The sequence below is a fragment of the Hyalella azteca genome, unplaced genomic scaffold (assembly GCF_000764305.2).
Source record: "Hyalella azteca isolate HAZT.00-mixed unplaced genomic scaffold, Hazt_2.0.2 contig3500, whole genome shotgun sequence".
NCBI classification, from domain to species: Eukaryota; Metazoa; Arthropoda; class Malacostraca; order Amphipoda; family Hyalellidae; genus Hyalella; species Hyalella azteca.
Genome location: NW_025933749.1, coordinates 89,558 through 105,027, shown reverse-complemented (window position 1 = coordinate 105,027; position 15,470 = coordinate 89,558). Strand labels below are relative to the sequence as shown.

General features: G+C 39.2%; 1 protein-coding gene across 1 annotated transcript; it reads left to right on the top strand.

The window, feature by feature from the left end:
• Positions 1–504: 504 nt before the first annotated feature.
• Positions 505–15,347, top strand: LOC108665278 (E3 ubiquitin-protein ligase MARCHF6; the record flags this gene model as incomplete). The annotated part of the gene is made up of 19 exons (XM_018152013.1): positions 505–675; positions 955–1,036; positions 1,348–1,482; positions 1,817–1,952; positions 2,498–2,567; positions 2,766–2,927; positions 3,159–3,311; positions 3,827–3,995; positions 4,421–4,559; positions 5,210–5,389; positions 5,623–5,774; positions 6,159–6,342; positions 7,064–7,349; positions 7,701–7,838; positions 8,492–8,652; positions 9,420–9,554; positions 10,186–10,320; positions 10,658–10,897; positions 11,729–15,347. Coding segments are annotated over 19 exons (3,284 nt in total), but the record flags the coding sequence as incomplete, so codon positions are not given.
• Positions 15,348–15,470: the final 123 nt, after the last annotated feature.

Genomic DNA, 15,470 nt, shown 5'->3' with positions numbered 1-15,470 from the left:
AGGGCCTTTCAGCTCGAGATATCGGCATACATAGAAAAAATATTATCCTGTTAAATGGTGCCTTTCAGAAAAGATATTGACAGCTCTTAAGGTTTCTCATTGGCTACATGAACCACTTAATCTCAACTGCAAAGTAGGAAGGTATCTCTGTGATATAGATTGTGGTTTTATTAGCATTTTCAGGTTATTGATCAGGTATTGGTTTTCAGCCACTGCTCCTAAGTGTTGGCCAACTGTGAAGTGTACCTATTTAGTGACCTATTCTCACTGACCTTACAACCTCTATAAACAATTGTCTAGTTATACATGAGCTTGTACAGGGTAGAGAATTCACTGTCCTTGGCCCATATTGTTCTTCAATCTTTGATTTGGTAATTAGAAGTTCTTGAACATTTCATTATTTCACTTTCATGGTTTTGGAATTGGTATTTCATGCACAGTAAATTCCAAATTAAATGTAATTTTTCTTTGGAGTTTGGTGTTAATGACTGCCATTTATTGCAGATATATGCCGGGTCTGCCGCTCTGAAGCAACGGCTGACAGGCCTCTCTTCCATCCATGCATTTGCACAGGATCAATAAAGTTTATTCACCAAGACTGTTTAGTACAATGGCTTCGGTACTCTCGAAAAGAGTATTGCGAGCTATGCAAACACAGATTCAGCTTTACTCCAAGTAAGTGGTGCTTTAATATTAATTTCTTGGAATTTATTAGTATATAGTAATCTTGTGAATGTATATAAGGGATCTTTATTAACAGAAATCATTTTATATATACTGGCATTGTATTAGCCACACATTGGAGCAATTTTTTATTCCATGAAATGTCATAAAATATGTACATCAAAATATATACCTAGCTTTACTGATGAATTATTTCATGTGATGTGTCACCCAATATTTACCTGAATATTCTCAGCACAGAGGTTTATATTTTTTTCCTTTTTTTTTCAGTTTATTCCCCCGACATGCCCAATCGATTGCCAATAGCAGATATTTTATCTGGCTTAGCCAGAAGTATGGGAACAGCAATAAGGTAAATATGCCAACAAATTACAATATGGTTATGAAGGCTAGTAATCAAAATTATATAATCTATTTGTTAGCAGCTGTAATAATGCATTTAGTAAGTTACATCATTGGGCATTTTTAAATTGTGTGATTAATTTGATATACTATGTATGTAATATACATTGTACTATATAATTGAAAAATTTTTTTCACTATTTGGACTGATATTTTGCATGATACTAACTGATCTTATGTTTGTTAATATTTTCCTAAGAGTTCTTCTATTTAGTGTTCTTTTTATTATCTATAAGATATGAAATTGAAATAAATTTGCAGATACTGGCTCCACTACACCCTTGTAGCAGTCGCATGGCTTGGAGTTGTACCTCTGACAGCTTGCAGAATTTACCGGTGCCTCTTCACAGTGTCAGTTGCTTCACTGTTTGAACAAGTCACTGACTTACTTTCTACGTAAGTTGCAACATGAGTGGTATCTCTGCAGGGGCATGCAAAATAAATGCATTTCGTGACATGAATTGGTTATGCTGCAATAATGTTTCAGAAGTAATAAATCATCTGTAATCTGATCTAATTTCAATTTTATGCTATTTAGTGTGTTCATTTTTGTTCTCATAAGATATCGAAATTGATGATCTGGCTTGAATTTGGTTGAGTAATAAAATGGAAACTTCTATCAACAATATTTGCTTAACTATGTTCTTCTTTGCCATATTCCCTAATTTTGATGCCATGAAATGTACTCCCACATCAGCCTTGATGAATATATTTATTTTATTATCTACAGGGATAATTTGTTATCAGACATTTTTCATGGATGTCTGGTCGTCACATGTACACTCTCCGCCTTCATCAGCCTTGTGTGGCTAAGAGAACAAATTTTACATGGCGGTGGACCTGACTGGTTAGATATTAGGGATCATGTAAGTTACTCTGAAATTCTTTGCACATTAGTTTAGTTATCTGGAGACTAAATTGGTACCTATATAATTGATTTTATGTTGCAAATTTATCTTTATCAAATCACTTAATCTAGAATGTTGGTACTGTGGTGTCAAAAATTATCTGGCCTTAATCCCATCATAAAAGATGAATGTAAAAATGAAATCGAATCACTTGTAGTAGATTTTATAAGCATATCTGAATCAATTTTTTTGAACTAAAATTATTCCCTTATGTAGGGTTTGCCTTAGGTGCAAAATTTAGAGGACTCTTGAGCAATTCTTTTTAACCTGGCACTCAATATGGTATTTTTTGTTTCAACAGTGAACATTTTACCTTAACATATTGGCTGCATACCTCGAGAGATGAGGGCTGACATGCGATCACAAATATGCTTTGTTAGTCATTTAGGCCAGTCAACTGCATAGTGTTGCTGTGTGTCCCTTCTATCTGTTTAAATAAATTAAAATTAGTAGGCCGCTCAATAAATAAAGTTATTTCCTCAAGTTGTGGCTTTTTATGCAAGGGAGACGCTGGTGGCGCTGCACTGGGTGGAGAAGACCTCATTGCTGCTGCTGCTGTTCCTCCCAATGCTGGTTCGTGTGGAGTGATGATTACTTTCTGCACATGAATCGTCATAATTTATTCAAGATATTACAGACTACAACATTCTTGTTGTGTAATTTCCATATTCATCTATTTTAAATGTATTTTATTATCACGGTTAATGAGCAGTATTGATACTGGTCAGTATAGTATTTTTTAAGGTGAATTAATCATATTGAACTCGCCAGGTGTGGCCAACGGTCATGGGTTGGGTGCTGTGGACCCAGGCATGCAGGCTGGCATGATGCAACCCAACATTGACATCGCTGCTCAGAACTTGAACGCGGCTGACCCCAATGACCCCGATGACCTCGCCAACCCTGATCTTGCTAATCCCATCAATCCTGATGGTATGAATATTATTTGTGTCTCCTGGCGATGCTGCGATTATGTTTGTTTCTACATGTACTTGTGATTTTAATTTTATTATGTCACTAACTGTTGTATTATTTCCTTAACATTTATATGGCGTTTTCTACTTCAATGCAATAAGGAAGTAATTTATAAATTGTTCAATTTCTCCTACTATTTTCCCCATTGAAATGGGTTTGTTGCAAAATTAAATAAAATGTTCCTGCCAGGTGGGGAAGACATCAACTGGAACCCCATAGAGTGGGATAGAGCCGCTGAGGAGCTCACGTGGGAGCGTCTGTTGGGCTTGGATGGGTCGCTGGTGTTCCTTGAACATGTCTTCTGGGTGGTGTCCTTGAACACCATGTTCATCCTGGTCTTTGGTGAGTAATGTCAAACATGTCTTCTGGGTGGTGTCCTTGAACACCATGTTCATCCTGGTCTTCGGTGAGTAATGTCAAACATGTCTTCTGGGTGGTGTCCTTGAACACCATGTTCATCCTGGTCTTCGGTGAGTAATGCCTAACATGTCTTCTGGGTGGTGCCCTTGAACACCATGTTCATCCTGGTCTTTGGTGAGTAAAGCCTAACATGTCTTCTGGGTGGTGTCCTTGAACACCATGTTGATCCTGGTCTTCGGTGAGTAATGCCTAACATTTATGCTCAACAAAGCTATAAATTTAGAAGTTCACTCATGTATTCTGGGCCATCTCATTGAACGCCATTCATTTACTCCATTAAATGCTAACATAATAATGCAACATACTTTTGTGTTATCGGTTTTACCGTAAATACTAATTTTTTAATTAAATAATTTAATTGCCAAATGATGATGGAATTTTCAAGCACATAACTGTTAAGGTAGGCACATATACTTGAGTTATACGTGTTTTTGCAGCATTCTGCCCGTACCACATTGGGCACTTCAGCCTGGTGGGGGTGGGCGTGAAGGCGTGGGTGGCGTCCTCGCACTTTGAAGGCATTCTGACAGCGCTCTGCGGCTACTGTGTGCTGGGCGTAGCGCTCATGCTCATGCACGCTCTCGTCGCCCTCACTAAACTCACCAAGTAAGATTGCTCTTTTATTACATTGGTCTAATATCTTATTAGATTTGAGTGTTGTTTAACATTAGTTAGGCTCCCAACTTACGTTATCATGACCAAGATCCCCAAGAATTATTGCCCACGAGTCGTGAAAATATGCAATAACCTAATAAATTTCTCTATCAAGCTTGTTAAAAATTGGAAAATGTTCCATATTATCATTGATATGGAATATTTAAGCCCATGGTCGAATAATTATTTTTTTTAATATTCACCACATAGAACATTTAATTAATAAGCAGATACCAGCTTATAGAAGTCATTTAACCAGCTCTTACCTGCTCAATATGAAGTAGTTTAATAAAAAGTAGAATAATGCTCTATTCAGCATCAGTAAACCGTATTCTATTATCACCTCATGCATGGTGTAATGAGAAGTTTCTGTGAAGGCTGCGGCGTGCGCTGGGTCTATGCTACGTGGTGGTGAAGGTGGCGCTGCTGTCCGTTGTAGAGATCGGGGTGTTCCCCCTCATTGGCGGGTGGTGGCTTGACATCTGCTCCCTGTCTCTCTTCGACTCCACTCTCAAGGTCAGCTCCTGTAATATGCTACTCTTCTTATCAAAATTAATTTAATATCCAGAAAATTTAGTAGCGCTCTGGATTCCACTTGTTATTGTGCATAATACTAATCAAAAGAGCTTTTAATTTGAGTGACTCCACTCTCAAGGTCAGCTCCTGTAATATGCTACTCTTATCAAAATTCATTTAATATCCAGAAAATTTAGTAGCGCTCTGGATTCCACTTGTTATTGTGCATAATACTAATCAAAAGAGCTTTAAATTTGAGTGCGTCATAGTAATTGATGGAGCAGCAAGCGAGGATTTGGAGGAACAAAAATACCTTGCTCATCTGTTCAAAATGGTGTTCAATATTGCGTCTTGTGTGAGTTAATTAATTTTCAAACATATTATATATGTGTTGAGAACTTTCACGCGTTTTGGCAGGATGCAAGACAAGCTAGTTTTGAAAAAGAGAATTTCACTTGGAAGCAGAAATCTTGTGCACAATTTGTTGTTTACATATCATCTTGTATCTGTTATTTTTTGTGCATTTCATTTACCTTATCGTTATTGTTCATTTCAATAATTTTCTTGTGAAGCTAATAACCATGTTAGGTTATTGTCCTTCTAATTTGCAATCAAGACTCTAACGTGTCAGAAATATTTGTCTATTGCAGGACCGTGAAGCAAGTCTCCGCAAAGCCCCAGGTTCGATGATGTTCTTCCACTGGCTGGGAGGGATGGTCTATGTCTTCTACTTTGCCTCGTTCATCCTACTGCTGCGTGAGGTGCTCAGGCCTGGTGTGCTCTGGTTCCTCAGGAACTTGAACGACCCTGACTTCAACCCTGTCCAGGAGGTACATATCAACAAATTGTTTTTAGCGTTTTACCATTACCGTTAATCATGAGACATCTGATGCATGAATATATTAGGTCTTAGATTCATATTATTAAATTATTTTTACTATGGTACTGTTGTCGTCAAGTATCAGACATCTCATAACTGAATTAAATCCAGGTTATTAATTCATGATTGCAAATTAATTTTTTATTTTTGAACTTGCTTTATTAAAGTGTTCCCCAATTTCAGATGATCCACCTCCCAATTTTCCGACACTCGCGTCGCTTCCTGGCGTCGACGGTGATATTCGGCTGCACGGTCCTGCTCATGCTGTGGCTACCTATCCGCATCGTGCACCTGGTGTGGCCGTCCTTCCTGCCTTACTACTTCCCTAGATCTAGGTAACCAAGAAAGAACGTCTTTATTTTGATATTTCAGAAACATTATATACTTATCCAGGGGTCATACTTTCCAAACTCGCTTAGTGAATGTAAGTACTTACGCGCTATTTTCTTGTCTACAATTGGTGGATTTGGCTTGAAAGGCCGTCAATGATTGGTGGATGAACTTACGATCTCTTAACTTTTTTTTAATGTATAGGCCCTGGTATCCTTATCATGTTATCTTGGAGATCCTTTCGTTATCAACTGAAATTGTTTTGTAAATCACAGTTCAGATCAGAATAATCACGTTTTAACTTAAAGATGAATGTTTCACTTGCGTTTTTATTCTCACGCACGTTTGAAGCTATTCATCATTTGACTTTATAATTTTATTGTTTGCAGTGACACGGTGGGCAGCGAACTGTTCCAAGAGCTGCTGCACTTCCAAGTGATCCTGCCTGCGCTGCTGGAACAGAGTCACACAAGGGCGTGGCTGAAGCTCGTCGTGCGGCAGTGGTGTGTGGTCGTGTCCAAGCTTCTTGGCATCAGGAGCTACTTGCTGGGTGATGTGCCCTTAGACCCGCAGGTGGGTGTTCACTGCCTCTGGCTCTTACCTTACTCATGATAAACGCAGTACATGTTTGTAGCTGAAAACTATTTTTAGCGCATTTTCTCATTTATGGAAAAAGGCGCTATTGTGCTCGTCATATCCGTTCATCCGTGGCTTCATGGACGGACGGACGGGCGAGAAAATGCGCTCTCTGTCAATCATTGCAGTGTGTACTGATGTAAGTTTTTTTCGTAATGCAAGGGATGAAATTCTCACCTCATGGTGTTTCTGGCTATCTTTGATTCTCAATTCTCTCACCAAATATTTCTCGGTGCCAGAAATACAATGAAGATTTATTTGTTTAATCGGGTGTATTTCTCCTTTTGCTATTTATTAATTGTTTGTTGTTACAGGCTCAAGAGAGAACTAAGTTGATTTTTAACAATGATTATTTCTATAATGAACTTTCACTCGTATTTAAATTGGTTTCTAGCAAAATTTCTCATTCATTTTTACAACTCGGAGCGTTTATTTTATTTTTTTTTTGAGTGCCAGCCAGTTATGATAAAAACACTTTACCTTGAATATCAGAAAAAGGTGAATTTGATTCCAAAGAACCAGATTCTTTTAACATTGAAACGCAACAAGTTTACTTATATATACGTTTTAACTTGATGTAAACTTCAATAAATTATTTGATGAATTGTTTCAGAAAGGTGCCATTTTAGTGGTAGTAATTTCCATTGGAAATAATCAGGCGGGCATCCTGATCGGCGACGAGGCTGCACCCGACATGGCCAGGCTGGACGAAGCTGAGGGTCTCCCTGTGGACCCTCTGGTGGATGCGCCACACGCCGCGCCAGAACATCGTCGTGACGATCAGCCGGACGATCTCTTCCAAGACAACGACGGCAACAACAACATCAATAACAACAACAATAACAACGATCTCATGGCTGAAAATTTGCTGGTGCCTCAGGTTGTTGCTGACGACTTGGCAGCTCCTGGTGGCAATCATAACGATGCGCCTCGGCATGTGCCTGGTAAGTGGAGACCTGAATATTTGTATTGCGAAACTAATTATTCTAGTGGTAATCTTGTTCTCTGAAAGATATGCTTTATAATACATTTTTCTCTGCCATCATTTTTTATGCTTGAAAGAAATTTCTTTGATCTCCTTCAAGTTCCTTTTTAGCGCATTTTCTCATTTATGGAAAAAAGGCGCCATTGTGCTCGCCGTGTCCGTCCGTCCGTCTGTCTGTCATTCTGTCTGTCAGTCCGTGACTTCGCGTTTTCGTCGACGAGAAAATGCGCTCTCTGTCACTCACTGCTGTGAGTGCTGAGTTATATTTTTTTATTTTTTCTTGCCATCACACCACGTGACGTTCCTTCAGATGTTGCTGCTGCTCCTGAGCCTGCTGCTCCCCCACCTCCTGCAGCAGATTTGTTCGGCGCTGTTGGAGATGAAGGCCCGCTGGGAGGAGGCCTCGGGGCCGCCCACCAGGCGCTCTTACAGCGGGAGGGACCCATCGGTCAGTGCTTGTGTCCCGTGAATCTTCAATTATGTGCAGGTGTTTTGTGGGTATTGAAAGAAAACAACTGGGCGTCAATAACTGTGATTTCAACTAATAAATATTAAACTTGAGCTTGGACACTGTGTGTAATTCATTTGCTACAATAACCACAATTTACAATGGTTGCTCATTGTAATTTTGAAAAATTTCTTCGATTGGTAAATGATATAAGGTGTGACGTCATTGTCGAATATTTCAATAATGGCTGAACTGATATAATGTGCAAGATTCTACTTTTAGTTGAAGTAAGTAATAATATACCATTGATTGTAACAGGTTTTCGACCCTACATCCAGTTCTATCGTATGAAGTGCTAGATTCTTATTCCAGTTGTGGAGAGAAATAAGATGTACATAATAGTATTTAAATACATAGTGTCATGCATATAATTTCTGTCCTGAGTGTCAAAGCATACATCGAGCTCTACCGTTTAATTTACAAGTTCCTGTAGACAATAACAGAAGTGTCATCAGTCTATTATGTACAGTTATGATTTCTGTCGCTGGTATTGGAACCTACATCGTGCTCTACCGTAGTATATATAATTCACAAGTTCCTGAAAAGTCGTATGGATGACTTTATTATACCTATAATTTTCTATTAACATTCAGGCTTCCGAGCATACGTCCAGCCGCCGTGGTTCGGCGTGCGCATCGTGCTGCTGGTGCTGCTGATGTGCGCGAGCTTGACGGTCTCAGCGATGGTGTGCCTCACGCTGCCTGTCTCCCTCGGCAGGCAGACCATGGCTCTCGTGCTCGGCAAAGAGTCTAAGGTAAGCTACGCTATTTTTTAACGTTTTTATAAGGTTAACTGTGCTATTTTTAATGTTTTTATAAGGTTAACTAAGCTATTTTTAACGTTTTTATAAGGTTAACTATGCTTTTTTTAACGTTTTTATAAGGTTAACTAGGTATGCTTTTTGTAGTTTTTATAAGGTTAACTATGCTATTGCTATTCTTAACGTTGTTATAAGGTTAACTATGCTATTTTTTAACGTTTTTATAAGGTTGACTATCCTATTTTTTAACTTTCATATAAGGTTAACTATGCCATTTTTTTCATATGGTTAACTATGATGTATTTTAAAGTTTTATATCCTGGCTATGCACGTAATCTTTTTCATTTGGTTTCAGTTTTTGGGATTCCAGTTTTTCCGCTGCTGTGTGTTAAGTTACAACCTAGTTAAACATAATTCGTTTGTTCTTTTCAGTTTTAATTTAATTTTTGTATTATATGGTAGACAGAATTCTGTGTGAAATGATGAATTTTAATAATTTCGCTCTTGTACTAACTAGTATGAATGATAATTCTGTATGATCTCTCATTGTTGAATAATATCCTGATTTCCTGTCAAATTTTTTCTGTAGATGATTCTTTTGGGGGTTAAAAATTTTATTGTTAAAAATGACCACTGCCGATGCTTCACTCTTCCATATGGGTTCATGCATATATAGGAAGTTCTTTATCCTATAAATTGGACCTGGTCGAAAATTGAAGTCAGACTGGAAATTATACACTAACTCATTGTTGGTGTTGCAGTTCCACGAGTTGTACACGGGGTCGTGCGGCCTGTACATGTGCCTGCTGTTCGTGCGCGCCGTCACGCTGGTCGTGTCCTGGTGTCAGCTTGGCTGGACGCAGGTCATCAATAAACTCAAGGGATGGACCGTCATGGTGAGTCGTATTTAAACCTCTACCGTATGTCATTCTACAGGAACATAACTTTCAACCTGAATTATACGTAAATTATTGACTGTAGCAACCTGAGGCCGTATGTACGCAACAAATAACATTTTAAAGTTGTTGTATGTGGCGACAACCATCAGTGCAAGTCATTTTGCGTGCACTAGAATGTATTTTTTTGGGAAGTAGGCTCATGGCAACATTGCTCCGGTTGCTCATGTCAAGCGGTAGAGCGTAGAGGGTTAATGGGAACCGAACTGATGATATCTTACGTGAATCTGATGAGATTTCGCTCAGAATGTGCAAATCATTGACGCAGATTTAATTTTTTCAACCTAATCGTTTGGGACAAAATACTAGTGTTGATCGTGTTAGTTTATTGGATTATGATGGGCCTATCTAATATGGTCTTGTGATGCGAAGTTTTGTGCGCAATTCTGCTAGGCTAATGACATAGTATTGAATTACTCTAAGATTTAAGTACTAGAAGAGCCTTCCTCTAGCAAAAATTCTTCAATATAAAATTTTGTGCACAGTATTTCAATATTTCAATAAGGGTAATGTTTGCGCTGAAATTAGTTAGTAATTTCGTGAGCTACTGACTTTTTTGGTGTGACTTCAGGGGGTGAAGGCAATTGTAGGCATCATCGTGGTGGCGGTGGTGATCCCCCTGCTGGTGGGTGTGCTGGTAGAGCTGGTGCTGCTGCTTCCCCTTCGTGTTCCTCTCCACCAAACGCCTGTGCTTTTCCTCTGGCAGGTCTGTCACCAGCTTCTCGGGGGTTTTCTTTTTTTTTTAACATTTTCAGCGTGTGTGTTTTAATTTGCAATTTTGCTTACGAGTTCATTGTTTTCGACCTCGGATAATGTTTATTACGAGTATAAGCTCTCTACAATTTCATTTTGCTTCTTATAAAAATTTCTTATTCCAAGGAATGGTAGCATGAAATAACTGCTACCATAACCTAGTTGGCACGATAATGGACTCGTACCTATATGAAGTTTAGTAGGTAATTTTGAATCGTAATAAAACGTCCCTTACATTTGGCCGTTCATTAATGCTTTTTACACGCGATGATGCAAACGATGTTGATCAGAACTGGGCCCTGGGTGTGCCGAACACAAAGATCATCTGCGCGTTGGTGATGATGGGCCCCAACTGGTGGCTGAAGACGCACCTCGAGCAGATATACCTGCGTGGCCTCCGTAACGTCGACCTCAAACTTGTGGTGGTGGAGACAGCCTTCCCTGTTATTGTGGGCCTCCTGGTGGCGCTCACGCTGCCCTTTGTTATCGCCGAGAGCATCGCGCCGCTGCTGGTTGAGCATGAAGCTTTGGTGAGTGCTGTGCCACACTTGCTGCCATAAGCTGTAATGGGTTCATCAAACACAACTTATTTAGGTCGAGTTGTAGTTTGTTGTTGTATTGCCCATCCTGGTAGTGGCAACTAGGTAAGGTAGAGTTGATAGGTCAGTTTTTTTCGGGCACTAATGCCACTGGTAGTTCCACGACCTTCACTGGCTCGGTGACCCGCCAGAACCATTTTTGCATTACACAACACCCTAGACAAGCCAGGTGCTCGTTTATCAAGTAGAATTAGATGAATGGCTGAAGAATGGTGAATGGTGGTTGGTGTCATTAACTATTGCTGCATTAAACTCTCGATGTTCGCTATACTTGGTTAAGTACAGAGACTCGTATTGATTTGACTGTGACTTTTCAATGCCCATCGTTGTAGTGTTGATGCAACCTAGGGTAAATATGACTTCACCTTGCGCAATTTTGACACAGTGTGCAAACGAATCATCTGTAGTCTCCTTTTCAATTATTCGCACCTGTCTCTGAAAAGATACTTTAGTTAGTACGGGGCTATTGCCTAGTGAGTCGTTTTGGTTTGCGCAATAGTTGTGCAAAATTTAAGTACAATTGGGATTGTGAGAAAGTAATCTCAATGATCACCATTTCAATCTGATCAATGTGCTTGCTTCTTTCATAGTAAATTGAACTTTTATCTCATTTTTGCGCGCAATTTCTTTTTACTGCCATCAAAAAGTGTCTGTTACATTGCAAACATTAGTGAGCTTTCGCATGGAAACCCTAGCAGTTAGTTGAGTAGGTATTACGAGGTCTTTATCACACAGGTTCTAAAATATTGAGTTTGTGTGCAGGTTCTGATAAAACGGCGTATCTACCCTGCAATGCTGTTCGTATCAGTGACGATGTTGCTGGTGCGTATCCAACTCACACAGTTCTCACGCCTCTACGAACATATCAAGAATGACAAGTACCTAGTGGGTCGTCGCTTGGTCAACTATAACCACATACGCAACTATAACTTCAACCAGAGCAACAATGATGGTAGTGGTGGTGGTGGTGGTGGTGGAGAAGCACCCAACAACCCCCCTGCTGGTGATGACATCGCCGATGATGCTGGTGCAGTTGCCGCTGGCGGGATTAACAGTGCTGATGATGTTGGAGGCGATAATGATTTGGATGTCCTCAGTGGCGGTTCAGAGCATTCAAATGCCAGTGTGGACGACGACGAAGACATCAGAGAAATGGACGAGCGGCAGCTGCTCCTTAATTTAGGCCTCATGGACGCCCCTGAAAACGTAGTGCGGTGAGCCTTGATCACCATTCTAGTTGTTCATATGTGAAAGTTTGTTCTGAAATTAGCTAGGTGGTCCATATTAATTAGGTTCTTCCCGGTTTTCTGAAACGCTAGCAAACCCATACTTCTAGTTTTACTAATACTACTAGACTATTATTTTTGCTGCCCATAAACTGTGAAATAATCAGTTTCAACACTCAATTATTGACCTGCACATAAATTCTTTAAAACTGTATATATTGGTTGCATGAACCGTTTCCGTGATGGCCAGAATACCTACTTGGTATACATAGTAGTTGAGACGTGTATCGTTACTTGCCAAGCTATCAAGTAAGCATGATTGTAATATTGGGAGTTATTGTACTGTTGATTTGAAATGGAACATACCCAACCAGTCACTTTATTCTTAGGCCGATGAAGAAAGACTATCTTGTTAAGAACTATTTTACTTTAATGTGCTCAAACTTATCAGATGTCAAACGCATTATATTTCCTTTCATACGTGACTCCAGTTCAGTGAACTATAGAAAATCTGTAGAGTTTCCAGTCGTCGATTTTCAAAGTCTCGCTTTTGTTCTAACATTAAATTGGGACATACCGACAATTTTTTGCTGTTGCTATTGAATTTCTTTTTTGTTGCTCTAAGAAAAGACTCGTCAACCAATCTGCAAGTCGCCCTTTAATGTTTGCGACAAACACTTAACTTAAACCATTCTCGATGTCACTAAATTGCAAATTATCATCGTCTCTTCTGTGATCATAACCTTAAATGTTATAGGATTTACTAATGCAAGAGACTCTTCCTTTTTTCGCACCAGCTATTAATACCATTAATCCAATTACAATAAATTTTAAAAAATGAATACAATATGATGTTTTCTTGTGTTCTATTGGTTGTATTATTGCAGCTTGATTGATGTTTGCCTTGAATGTTGGTTAAATTTGAATAAGAAGTTTTGTCATTTGATCTGCATTAGATCCTAGCTATGTTTGTTGACGTGCTTGGACATAGGCGATGTCGTAGCTTTTTGGCAACGCCGAGTCTGGCTGTAAAGTTCATCAAGCTTATAGACGGTTTAGCTTTGACATCAAAAACCACCTCAGCGTGTTGTTGCTCTTGCAGGCTACAGCTCTTGAATTAGTGAAGGAAAAAAATTATATTCATTCGCTGGGTTTCAATATACGAATAGTAGCTCGTTATAGGGATGCGCCCCTACAGAAATTCATTTTCTTTCGTGCCTCTGCTATTAAATCTTGTCAATAATTCCATGTATTACTATTATATTGAGCTAACTTTACTCCGTTTCTGCTGCTCACCATTGTTTTACTTTTCATGTAAGATTTTGAGGAATTGTTCATTCATGTAGATTTACCTTTGTTGTGTTACTGCTCAGGTTTGCTTTCCGCAGAGAGTGAGGATCAATATTTCTCTGTAAATGCATTCTGATCGATGAATCTCTCCGCTGCGGAATATGAAATTTATTCGTTATTAATCAACATCGGCATATCCTGCCATTCTATTTGCTGGCTGGAAATGATGTTCTGCGGTGTACTACTCTAGTACGTATACATAGAAGACTTGTGTATAAGTCCGTTGTAGCTGATCATATGAGGGGCCAGAAGACTGCTCGCTCTGAATTCTTAAACTTATTTGTGTGCGCTGCTTGCCCAGTCTTCATTGGAGAGCAGGAGCCTTTGGGAGTCAACTTTACTGATCCGTAATTACTTCATTACTGTTGAATAATTGCGGTACTCAGTTGAAAATGATGACTCGTGAGTACGGTGAGTTTGTGGAGAAGTGGGGATTTTTTTTCAATTATCGAATAAGCCTCTAGGCTTATTCATTTCGCCATTTTACTGCTGGGTAGCCAAAATAAGCTTACTCTTTAGTAAACGCATTTTTTCAAGCCTGTCTCGCCAACTCATAGATTATGATGAATATAATCTAAAGGTTCGAATTGTGTTCTTGAAATGGTCTAAGCATTAAACACTCGTGAGAAATACATACAAAATTTATTTTTTTTACATTTTCTTAGTCGACTCAAGAAAACGAGTCAGAAAATGTCCCCTCTCTACTCGTTACGAAGATGAATTGGGAAGAAAACTTTTTGGTCATCCCATTACCCACATTTGACTAAACTTGTGCTGGACATGAGAGTAAGTTGAATCGTCTTTGTTTTCATAATTAACGGCTGTTATTTTATTACTTGTAAGTGAAAAACCTAAACGATTCCTATACATTCATGTGTGTCCTTCAATTTGATTACCTGTATATCTCGAATAATCTTTCCACCCGTGTGCATTAGGCGACTCTGTTGTCTTATTTTACTGCATTCTGTTGCCTTTTTGATGTGTATTATTTAAAGCAGCACATATAATGATGAAATTATTTCACGTGCGTAATGCTGTTCCTAAAATTTGATGGTCGTTATTTTCAAGACGTGTTAATTTTGGTTATAGTTTCCCTAAAGGGCAATTTTTACTTGTTTGTCGTGTACGTTGAAGGCGTTCAAATACTGGTAATGGTATTGCATTACAGCAATTGCCACTGTTAGTAGTTATCATGTCCGCAAATATCTCGGCCGTGATATCCTTTTAAAAATTAAGTAGCAGGGGAATCAGGCACGGACTCCCAAGTGCGAGACGGTACATTTCTAGGAGCCATAAATCACCTTTCCAAATCAAACCGTCTCATTTATGCCTTTCAACAAATTGTATCGACAGGAATCATGAGATAATTTGACTAATTTGCAGCATGCGCACACTTTAGTTCAGCTTAAAGTATACCATATGAATCGTTATTAATTTTTGTTATCGATTTTTTCGCCGTCTATCTCATTTTTCATAGCTGCTAGATTAGAAGAAGGAAGAGCAGAAGCTTGCTATCAGCCTGTTGGGCAACCACGTTCTTTACACCAGGTTTCCGCGAATACTTTTACCCGCTTGTTGAGAACCAAGGTGTTCACAATGAGGTCTGGACCTTAATTGGCCATCACGGCCTTCCTCACGCGTGCAGCGAGTGTTGTTGAGATTGGTAGTGTCTGTACCTGCTTTCACTAGCCGGCTATACATAGCTCATTATAATATTCCTTAGCGGCCTCTAAGCTTATTTCTTTCGTCATTTTACTGCTGGGTAGCCATAATAAGCTTACTCTTTAGTAAATGTATTTTTCCAAGCTGGTCTCGCAAATCCCTTCAAGCCAAGTTAATTTGCCGGTTCGCGGTGCGAAGTGAGAAAGTGAAGTGATACGGTACTTGCCTTACGGTTGGTGAACTTCAAGGGAAGTTTACCAACCAAA